At 36.1% G+C, this 12,299-nt stretch overlaps 1 protein-coding gene across 2 annotated transcripts in view; it reads right to left on the bottom strand.

Annotated features, from left to right (window-relative positions):
• Window positions 1-12,299, bottom strand: part of DACH1 (dachshund family transcription factor 1) — a gene marked incomplete at its 3' end in the record, with an annotated part of 423,255 nt that overhangs the window by 195,175 nt on the left and 215,781 nt on the right. For both annotated transcript variants that reach the window (XM_084876512.1, XM_084876511.1), the window contains exon 3: window positions 6,073-6,234. In XM_084876512.1, the coding sequence (XP_084732638.1) occupies window positions 6,073-6,234 (162 nt within the window). The remainder of the gene's footprint in view (window positions 1-6,072; window positions 6,235-12,299) is intronic.

Below are 12,299 nucleotides of genomic sequence, written 5' to 3'. Positions count from 1 at the left end.
CTGCCAGCTTAACCAAAAAGGATTAACTCTCATATCCAACTGAGAACACAGATAATTCTCAGTAATTGGTAAAAAATGAAGATGAATGGGGCTGAGAGATAAGGAGCAATTAGCTCATCAGCAGTTACAGCTGTGCACTCAATCCGGATCCATCTCTGGAGTCTCGGCCCCTTTTAAAGAACCTAAGCAGAATAAGCATAGGACATCCTCCTCCCAAAAAATTTGCGTATACCTGCCCATCATTTCTCTAGTCTTCCAATTTATTTCCCTACTATACAAAGACACCTGTCATAGTATGCTATGTAAATGACTACCTCTCTCAGGACCTACGTCTAAAGCCAATCTTCTTTTTAAACTTTTTTTTTTTTATAACAGAAACCAAATGACTACTGTAGACACTCTTAAATTCCCTGTCAATCGTTTCATTATAGCAGCATCATCTGTTTGAAAATATAAGCAATTCCCTCATCTAATTATAGGAAGGATTTGAGGTTCATTAACATTGCCAAGGCAGAGAATCCAATGTGCGACTGCAGAGCTCTGCATGATGGCCTGTGTTCTCCGTTTCCTTTCATTTGCTTTCTCAAGGTCTCCAAGACTTCTTCCTGAAATCATAAAATTAATTTTTCCTTCCGTGACTTAGAAGAAAGTACTACAGTGTAAACTATTCTATTTCTGATTTCTGTAGGAATGGTGGGGAGAGGGAGAGAGAGAGAGAGGGAGAGAGAGAGAGAGGGAGAGAGAGAGAGGGAGGGAGAGAGAGAGAGAGAGAGAGAGAGAGAAATAGTCAGCTGGGGAAGATAATTTTATCTCCCTATCTGCCTGGCATTTTTTTGTTTGTGTTCCATTTGTTTTGTCTTGTTTTGGCTGATGAACCAAAGTAAGGAGTAAGAACACAACTGAAAAGCCCAGCTGTTAATACCAAACTCGAGTTCTTGTTTTTAATTGAAACTCCTACATACTGTAACTACTGCAAGTTTGAGAAAATGAAAAAGAATCCTACATTGCCGGGTTTGAAATGTGTTCAAGGTTCGTGGATCACTGCATCCGTGGACACTTAACTCCACACTGTTCAGAAAGAGAAAAGACCGACGTCTCCAGATTACTTCACTTCCTTAAAGGAATAACAGCAGTTGGGGGTTATGACTATAGTTTAAACAATAAGATTTTCTCGGGACATCTGTTTTGAGATCACATGTTGAATAGATATGAACTCATTTCCTACTAAGCAAGCAATCTACTATTGTTGATAGCTGTTTACCAGTTCTGTGAGTCAGATATTAGCTTGTGGCAAAGGTCCCTCTTAAATCCTCTGAGTATTCTTTAAACTGTGTACATAATGTTTTCCTTAAATAAAATGTTAAGAGAAGAAAAAAAAAATGCAGTGTTTTCCTGTCTCTTGGTAAATTAAGTCCACGACATCTCAGATTTGAGAATAATATTTAATGTATTTACCTTTAAAGAGTCGTTTCCTATGTTGTCATTAGTTAAGGGAGTAAGACATTAGGTTTAGCAAGTATTTAAATAACACAGAAACTATTAAGTGATGTTAGCTATGTCAATATTTATACAGCATTTCAAAACTAGAAGTAAAATTAAGTTTCCTTTATTTAGATTAAATCAATTGTGCTTAATTTAGTGACTTCAAAAATGTTCATGATGACAAAAAAAAATAATAATAAGCAGATTAAAAAAACACACAACTAGAAATACTATGTAATTGACCTTGAGTTCACGGGTTTTAAATTCTGCCTTTCCATTGTCCCAGTCCCAATTTCCAAGCAGCATTTTTTAAGCTGGTTATGTAGATCAGTCCTTAAAGCAAAAAAATAGCAATTTATCTGGCCTGTATGTTGTGGATAGTGTTGCCACTAAAAAGAATCCAGGACATTTTTCCTTCTTATCTGCAATGTAGCTCATATCAGCCAACCTGTCACAAGATAGTACTTGATATAAACAAGAGATTGCAAAGACATCTCAGTAATCAATATCAGGATGGCTACAGTATGGAAGTCCCAACCAGTGCATATCATTTGTCTCAGCATCTATTTCTATGGCCAAATGAAGCATTAATTCAAATCATAAATCTATGGTGATTTAAATCTGGGAATGAGCACCTGCCTGCTTTAATGATTTATTTTGTACATTTCAGTAAGCAGGAGATTTGTCCATATGAACTGACAGGTCACCTTCAGATGCCAGGAGCAGACTGTTTATCACCATGCAGACTAGCATCTCATCTTAGCGAGTAAATATTAAACTAAAAGAATCCAATTGATTGTGGATGAGGGAGAATGGCGACATGGCCATATATTTTACTCAGCATGCTGATGCCTCACTCGGATCTATCCTGAAGTTCTCAGGTCTTCCTAAAGTGATCACTCTGTTGGAAAGACGTGAGCTCAAGGTCACCAGGTAAAATTGGAATGCACAATACTTATTTGTCAGTGTCAAAGTTTACTTTAAAAACCTTTGTTTGGCTAATTGTTATGATTCATGTTAAGAACTGGAAAGGGACATTTATAATAAAAATATCCCTTGAGTCCAGCAAGCCAAATCGAGCCAAATCAAGCCCCCTAAAATCTATTTCCTCAGACAATAAGAGTTTATTTACAACCAGGGGGGAAATCAGTGTTCCTGCATAGGAAAATATGAAATGTTCAACAAAACATGTAATCCAGATGAGTGCAAAGAGAGAGAAAAAAAACAACAACACTGAAATAGCTTCAAAATTGTCACTGGATTTGGGCAGAGCTGATGAGCAACAATACACCATTAAGTGGCACCTCTCTGAGAGGTTTTACTACTTCAAAGAGCCAATTGATAGATTTGTGAGAGCGGTAAACTTGTATTCTGAAATACTGGCCTTAGAGATTCTTGGGATTCCTCCTGGGATTCCTATGCTCCAACACCACTTCCTGAGCAGCTCATGCTAACAATATCCCTAGAAGGTCCGGCACATCCTTCCCAGAGTCCGCACACCTAGCCATCCCACCCACTAACTGGATGTATCTTGAGTACTGGGACTGTGGCATGATCCTTTTTGTGTTCCTAGGATGAGCTAAAATCAAACTTACAAGGAAATTCAAATGGCAAAACAGCTCTCCCAAGTTTCCTCCCAGGCCAGTAGTTTACAAATAATATCCATCGGATATAATGGAAAAACAGAGGAGGAAGCAGTTAATGACTGTAAAAAGAGAACAAAGGTGATTTTCAAAAGAGTAAATTTGGAGAAATACTAATAATAGCCAAAGCAATACCAAATCTTACTGGTGACCAAAGTGAAAAATAGACATGGTTTGTTTGACAAATACGATATCCTTGAATTATTATGATATAATACTATTATTTAAGCCATTTTCCAGATTTGAAATGTTAGGCTCCAAATTTTCCATAACTTTGCAAAGTCACAGACCAAGTAATTATTGAACACTTAGCAAGAGGCAAGTGGTGTTCTCAAAATCAGAGAAAACTAGGGCCATAGAAAGCAACTGCTAATTCACCAACCACTTTGATCTATACAAGCTCAATCCCACCCCTACCATTGTCTTGTACCCTCCCCTTCCCCCAAACTTTTGTTTCCTGATCTCTAGATAAAGGAGGAAGGCAGGGGGTGTGCTCAAGAAGGATAATAAGTCATAAATTCTTAGAGGACAGTAGCATGTGAGACAAAGGAATAAAAATGACAAATATAACATTTCCACCTCAAATCAGCTACATATATGTAACATAAATGATCTACATGCCTTAAGGATTAGCAATGACACCAATATTACAACAATCCCAAAATACCTTTTCAAGACTTTCTAAGAAAATTCAAATAAATTTCTTCTCTGGTTTAAATTGATGTTAGATGGTGGGTGTCAAAACTGAAAAACAATATAGGCTACCAACTAAATACTTTAATGAAAGAGAAGTGATTTATTCCAAGTAAAACAAAAAACTTAAATTTTTTTTTAAGTATTATGTGATACCCTATGTGCCCACATAATGAAGGTAAACTATTATTTAGTCAGTAGGCAAAAATTATTCTATAATATTAATTATTAAGTTGACATCAATGTTCAATTCTGAGCTATAGTCTCCTTTTCTCATACCTACTGGTTTCTCCAAAGTCAAATTTCTGTTCTGCTGCTCAGAAATTTGAACAAAAGTATCAAGTTTTAATATATTTTGCTTTAAATGTTATTAAAATGCATAATTTGTTTATCCTTCCTCCCAAAACCAACTATTAAGAATAGCCTGCATTGAAATCTTACTCTTCTAAATCTTGGTAACAATCCAGATTATGTTTCAAAATAATAATTAAAATTTGTAGTGGGTGACTAATTATGCTCTAGTTACAATTCATTTTACTTCAATTATTTTTCAGAAAATTTTTATGCACTGATATTTAGAGAGAGAGAGAGAGAGAGAGAGAGAGAGAGAGAGAGAGAGAGAGAGGAACAACATATGGATTATTGTTCCTGTTGTTACACTTATTTATGAACTCATTGGTTGATTCTTGTATGTCCCCTAACCAGGGCTGGAACCCCTCAATCTTGGTGTACTGAGACTATGCTTTAACCAACTGAGCTATTCAGCCAGGGCTACTTCGATCATTTATAACTTTTTATTTATTTTTAAAATTATTATACAGTAAAATTCACATTGTGGGCAGGGATGGTACAATTCTATGAATTTTAACTCATTTTTCATGTAGCCACCACCACAATCAAGATACATAAATATTCCATCACTCTGAAAAAGCTCCCTTTATAAATACACACCACTCCTTCACTTCTTGCTACTACTGATCTGTTCTCTATCTATCTATCTATATCTATCTATCTATCTATCTATCTATCTAGCCAAGAAAATAGAATTACATATGTCTTCTCAGATTGACTTCTTCCACCCAGTTTAAAGCCACCCCCTGTCTGTTTTTCATTTATCAAATTCCTTTTCTTCCCTACACCTGAATTGAGCAACAGCACATTTCAGATAATCATACAGTCACAAGTTTTTAACTTTTAAAAGTCTAAATTTATGCATGTAAATGACCTAAACAATCTGCTGCCCCTATCTTCTTACTGGAAGCACCACAAATGCAAGCACTAATGTTTTTCTACCCATAGTATTCCCCCATAAATCCTTAACCACATGCCAATGTACTGAAAGTGGAGAGCTCATTATATGAAGAAATAATCTATTAAAATCATGCATGAAAAAGAAAACTTAATAGAACTGTCATAAATGCTTGTGGCCTATGTGAACATTTGGTAGAAATAGTATCTTACACACATCTTATAGTATTCAAATTTCTCTTGTTAAATTATATTTTGAGCATGATTTCTACGTTTTAAAGGGAAACAAAACAGTGCAGTGGTAGGCTAAAATGTTGTGTCTCACCAACACAGGATACCTAAAGATGTTCATGAAAAAAATTTAACCCACACTGAAGTTGTGTTTGACAAAACAATTTACCCAAATGAATTCTGCAAAGAAAAAAAAACTGTTCCTTTGGTTTAAATAGTGACTGCAAACTTTTCATCTTTTCTCCATACCACAAGAAAAAAAAAATCAAGAGAAATTAAAGTTATATATCTAATATGAGAAAAATGGATAATAGTTGTACATAGAAAAAATTAATTATCAACATAATTCTTATTGGCAGCACATGAAAGGATTAAGTTATATGTTGACTGCTAAAAAAAAATTCTTATTGAAGAAGAAACACATTAAGAATAAGAAAAGATAAAGAGTATGGTTTTGTTTGCAAATATTCTTCTGCCACCTTAATATTTTAGAATTCCAATTATTAAAACGTATTTGTATTATGAAAGATGTTAACTGAATGCTTATAGAAGTTGCAGGCATAAAGTTGATCTTATAATAAAGAAATAATGTTGCTAATTATTTATTTAAACTGCGTGTTATTAGAAGCTAAATAGTATCTTCAAAATATTATATACACTGTTTTGGAGCTAAAAGGAGCAACTTCTTGAATGGGTAACCAATAGTTTTGTTCTGAAAAGAAAGTAATTTGGTAGTAAAATGATTACACTACGTTTCAGTGAACATACAACTCACCAACACTTGAATTCATGTCCCCATTTTCAGAATCTGCTCCATGTTGGTTATTACTGGCATGATAGTTGCTCATGGCTTCTAACTTGATTTTTTTCACCTTCATTGCTTCAGCAATCGCTGCATTGGTAGCAGCGGCAGCTGCTGCAGCTGCTGCTGTCAGACCTTAAAAGAATAAATTAAAAATGAGGTAATTCAAAATCGGATTTTTTTGAGGTAATAGTTCATATGCTTTATATAACACGCATACAAACACATTAAAGTATCTGACACCTTTATGCCATACTTTGATAACATATATTCATTCCCACCTAGCCAAAAAAGAAAGAAAGAAAGAAAGAAAGAAAGAAAGAAAGAAAGAAAGAAAGAAAGAAAGAAAAAGATATAAATGGGAGAGTGCTTTCTAAACTCCTAAGTTAAATATTAGCAGAGACATAATTCATACAAAGAAGGATAGTAGTAGAATGCAGCCAGAATTACATCTCAGACAAACCAATCTGAACATGTCATTCTCTGCTTAAAATCCTCTCTGGTTGCCGAAAGAGGGAAAATTGGAACTGCATAACAGTTCACCAAGTCTTGCCCTAAGGAATAAACCTACCTTGTCACCAGAAGTTTCCTCATTTTCATGTCACACCCCAGCTACATTGAACATGCCACCAGGTCTTCTACATGCCCTGCCTCTTACAGCCTGTGCTTTCATACATGCTGTTCCCCTTTTCTGGAACACCCTTGCCCCATGATGCACTTCCCTGACACAGGCCTTTACTTTGTCCAGAGTAATCTGTCTCTGTTCAACCAGAGAACAGAAGGTAGAAGTGGACGTGAGATTAGAAATAGTGTTGACCAGATTATAAAAGAGCAGGAAACTAAGACCATGCTTTATGTACCAGGGGTCCTCAAACTTTTTAAAGTGGGGGCCAGATCATGGTCCCTCAGAGAGCTGGAGGGCCGGACTATATGAACTACTAATTCCTACTGTAACACCTTGGCTGCGCTCACTGCCCAAAAAACCTGGCGGGCAGGATCAGACTCCTCTGCGGGCCACATGTGGCCCGCGGGCCATAGTTTGAAGACCCCTGGTACTATAGACATAGCCAGCAGAGTTGTTTGAGCAGAGGAGTGTTTGTTTTCTTTAAATGTTGGAACTTTAAAAAAAATATATTTTTATTTATTTCAGAGAGGAAGGGAAAGGGAGAGAGAGATAGAAATATCAATGATGAGAGAGAATCATTGATCAGTTGCCTCCTGCATCCTGCCGCCTGGGGATTGAGCCTGCAACCTGGGCATGTGACCTAACTGGGAATGGAACCTTGACCTCCTGCATCATGGGTCCACACTCAACCACTGAGCCACACCAACTGGGCTAAATGTTCGAACTTTTACCAAGGCAATTCACTTTATCCTGGCATTCCTCATCTGCAAAAAATCAAACACTGAAATATGTGACCTCTTCTCATTGTAAAACTTTAATAGTCCATGAGACAATTTATACCACCACCATCTCCCTCTATGTTTCTGCTATGGCTGCTTCATAGTTTCTGATGACAGTTCTACAGCCTGGTTTAAATTTATCTATGTGATTTATTTCCACGTCCAGCTGGTGGATTAGAGACTGAACAATTCTTTCCTCCTTTACCTTCCCACTAATCATCACTTTTGGTTACTACAGCAAATAAGTTACAGCCTCAGTAATTATCAGAAAGTCTTTTTCAGTAGAAATCCCTGGGGTTTTTTGTTTGTTTTTTGTTTGTTTGTTTTGTTTTGTTTTTGAGATTAGAAGAATAGCTCAGCTTTCCTTCAAATCAAACCAAAGAGGTCTTCACTACCTTCACCCCAACACAAAACCTTCAGATTAGGTCTTTGCATGAAAACTTGATATCTACTCTCCTTAAAAAGGCACTGATCTAAATTCAAACAATTCTTCTGGGTCTGGAGCTAGCATTTATTGCCTTTCAAGTTCCAACTTGAAATGATTCTCTCATCTTCCTATGATTGAATTTTCTCCCCAGTTACTCATTTCCTTCGAAGATGTTCCAGAATATTTTCTTTCCTGTTCTCTTAAAGTCCTCTTAGTGTTTCCCAGAAAATCTCTCTTCCTCAACTTTGACTTGTTACAAATGTGCACAGCCTACTTGTCCCTTCTCTTCATTGACTAATGTCATTCCATCTCAAAGTTATGACAGTACTAGGGCCTTTAACTTTGATTTATGCTGCATGTAAATATGTTTCTGTAGTATTTGAATAAAAAAGACAAACCTACAACTTGAGATATGATTGTTATTATACTGAATATTTGAATCTAATTCGGTAACATAAAATATAACTATGCATGACATGGCATTAGAAAAGCCATAAAATCTTCTTGAGTATGGTTTCTTCATCTGTAAAACCATTATATTCACGAAGGGGTAGTATAAGAATTATATAAGATAAACTAGGGGAAGAACGCCACATCATGTTAAGTGAAAACTAAGCATGCCTTACATTCCAGCTCCTCAATGGACAAGTGCAGTCCTAGGTATGTACATCATCGCTGGCCGCAGTTCCCTCCGATAGAAGAAATCTACTTCTCCTTAGCTGACAACATTAATTGTCAACTTTTAAAAAATACTTTTAATAATTTTATCATCTATCTAATATTATTTAAAGTGCTCTTCTGTTTTTCCACTTGACAGTTTCCCCAGTTGTACATTTCTAATAAAATTCCAAATCACATAACATATAATGTGTGTGTGTGTGTCACACACACTTAGTTCTTTAATAGCCTTCAAATCTACCCAATTTTCTCCATTCGCACTGGTTTTCCCTAGTGCAAGCTGCCAACTTTTCACCCCTGGAATCCTGTAATAGCCTCTCAACAGATTCCACTCCCCCCACCTCCAATCTCTCAGCAGTCACTGTAACCTTATGAAAATAAAAATTCAAAATGACATGCAATGGCTGCTCTTAAGTGAGGGACCTTTGTGCTCAGTTCCTACCTATCTGTGTAACATCATCTGCTCCCACAGGTTCCCCTTGATCTCTGTGCTCCAGACATGAAGGCCTTCTTCCACTTCCTCTAAAGGACTACATTCCTTCTTTCAAGCCAGGCTGTGCACACATTATTCCCACTTTCTAGAAAAGCTATCCAGCCTCCTGCTCCAGACCCACCTATGCATCCATGATGCGGTGGCTTAAATATTATGCTATAGGAGTAGTAGGCTAAGGTTCCCGACTGTACCTAGAAAACAGTTCCAACATTTTAAGAATCAGCTCAAAACTCGCTAATTTTAAAGGGCTGACCTTCCTCACCCCACCCCACAGAGTAGAGTGAGCCATCCAGTTGCCTGTGTTCTCAACCCTGCTGTACGAGTCTGCCATTATCTGTGCTCTGAATCACTCCTGGAGTTTTAAAATATGCAAATAGCTGAGTTCTATCCTCTGAGATTCTTGTTGGGGCCCTGCATTTGTATATTTTGGGTTCATTTTACTGCTCCTCACATCATTTTAACGTGCAATCTGAGAAGAGAAATTCAGTCCCTTGAACTATTTTTGCTTTTTTTTTTTTTTTTTTTTTTTTAAGAGATGGCCTGTGGTCTTCTAATAGGTTTAGGGTTAGCTCCTTCAACTAAGTTATAATTCGAAAGGGCAGAAATACTTCCTTAGAATATACATCCCAATACCTGGCACCCATTGTCACTGATTGAAAAAATGCTTCTCAAAGTAGATTAATTGGAAAACCAAAGGAGAAATATCATCATTATTTTGACACTATCAATGTAAATAATTTAAAACATTATGTTTATGTTAAAATTAATCTAGATCTACTAGGAGTAGCAAATCTCAATAATAGAAAGCATATCTCACCAAAGCTGCATCTCCCTTGGATGGAGAAGATTTAAAAAAAAAAAAAAAAAAAAAAAAAAAAAAAAAAAGCCCTCTCTCTCTCTCTCTCTCTCTCTCTCTCTCTCTCTCTCTCTCACACACACACACACACACACACACACACACACACACACCACTTATGGCACTTCCTGTTGGCCTTGTAGTGGCCCCTTCAGTTCTCTAATGCGATTCTCAAATCCTTCCAATTTTCTGTCTCTATAGAACAAACTTAGCACAGAATCTATAACTTGCTTTAGAAACAAGCCCCATTGTGTATTTTGTTCTCTAATAAAGTTACCTTTGGGGTGTGTGTGTGTGTGTGTGTGTGTGTGTGTAATGAACTCACAAAATAACTCTTTTTTTTTTTTTTTTTTTTAGCCCTTCCCAGTCAAAACATCCCTTTGTTTCTGCTGAGCTAGGTAATTCATGTTTCTTTTTTCTTTTTCTCTTTTTTACTGACAGGAAGGGAGAGGGATAGAGAGTTAGAAACATCAATGAGAGAGAAACATCAATCAGCTGCCTCCTGCACACCTTCTTTTGGTGATGTACCCGCAACCAAGGTACATGCCCTTGACTGAAATCAAACCTGGGACCTTTCAGTCCGCAGGCCGAAGTTCTATCTACTGAGCCAAACCAGTTAGGGCAATTCTGTGTTTCTTAAAACAATGCTCTACATCAGATAGAGATGTATCTTGAGTGGATGATAATATTAAAAGTTATCTTCCCTGGAGTCATAGCCACAGACCCTATTTCTGGGAAGGACTGAGAAATCAGTGTGTTTACCTTCCAACAGGTTGATTCTATGCTCAATGCTCTTCCATTACTTGATGACAGTAATTTACACTAAAGTGTGTCTGCAACTTAGAGTGGAAGCTTATAAACTAAGCAGATTGTCATCGCAGGGTCCTCAATAGTGAATATGCATCCAAATCAAGGAAGAAACATTAAAAGACAAAATTAGGTTGGGACTCAGGAATCAGTGTTTGAGACCTACTGCTCCCATGTGCTGCACCTTGTAGAAATGCGTCTTGTGCCTTTCGCCTACCACAGCAGAAGCAGAGGACACCAGGCCACACAGCACTTCTCTGTTTCCCATGCAGTCATACATATATTCATCCCTAACAACACTACATCCATAAATCTATCTGGTATCTACTGTAATAGTTACCCAAGCAGCTTGAATAATTGTTCCTGATTCTGAATTTAGTTCACAAGTTTTTACCTGATTTCTTTCCTTCATTAGGGAAAACAAGGAATAAATCAATAAATGATTTTTTTTTAATTTCTTATACTAAAGAATGATTAACCCATTTACCTCACCAATCATACTTTTTTATCCTCTCAAAGAATATTTGTAGTATCTCATATATGACAACAAAAACATGTACTAAACTGAGAAGTCAAATATAATACGATTTTATCTTATTTTAAGAGATTCTAAATCCAATTTTATCATCATCAGTAGGGAAGCTTTAATTACTGATGAAAATAATAAGTTGAGAAATATTTTAAACAAAATATTTAAATACTCTTTCCTTCAGAGAAAGGATAATAAGTCTCAACTATGACAAAAGCTACCTAATAGCAGAGTGAAAATTTAGCCATTTGACAAATGGAGATCTAAACAACATGTTTCTGTCAAATCATTTGATTTAGTAGACTACATTGATCAAATTTATTTTTTAAAAAATGTCTGGCCCTCAGGAAAGGGCTCGGTAAGCAAACTTAGTATAGAGTCCAAATATCTAAAATAACTTGTTTCTTTTTTTCATTTATATTTGATCTCAACAAACTCTATCTCTTATAATTTAAAAGACTAAATTTTACACAGAATTTAGAAACATTGCTTGTCATATTGTTGTCTGATTTATGATACAAACTCAATGCTGTGGGCCCAATTCTGCTTTGCTCCATCAGAACAAATTCTATGCATATTTTAAAAACTGACTATTGTTAGAAATTATTTTTATCTTGTTTTATACTTTCCTATACTTTTACTTTCACATTTGATGCTCTGCTACAATTTTTTTTTTTTTTTTTTTTTTTTTTTTTTTAGTTCTTGTTGAATAAGAAACTGAATGGGAAAATCTCATTATCTAACCTCTCCTCTTTTATATGAGGAGTAAATATGGTGGTTAAGAAAAAAAAAAGTGTTTCAAAAAGCCATACATACTTTGCGCAAAATGCATCTTATTTATCCAGAACACTGCACAGCAAGCTATGTAATTCCTAAGGCTTCAAAATCCCAATCTCTAAAATTCTGATCTCATAGGGATGTAGATAATATGGGTGAAATAATATATGCTACAGTAAGGGCACATAGTAAGCCCACGGCAAATGGTAGTAGATATTATCAAGTATCC

Source organism: Pipistrellus hanaki (genome assembly GCF_964339955.1).
Source record: "Pipistrellus hanaki genome assembly, chromosome: 3".
In the NCBI taxonomy this organism is placed as follows: domain Eukaryota; kingdom Metazoa; phylum Chordata; class Mammalia; order Chiroptera; family Vespertilionidae; genus Pipistrellus; species Pipistrellus hanaki.
The sequence above is the reverse complement of the archived record's forward strand: the minus strand, read 5'-3'. Positions and strand labels throughout refer to the sequence as shown.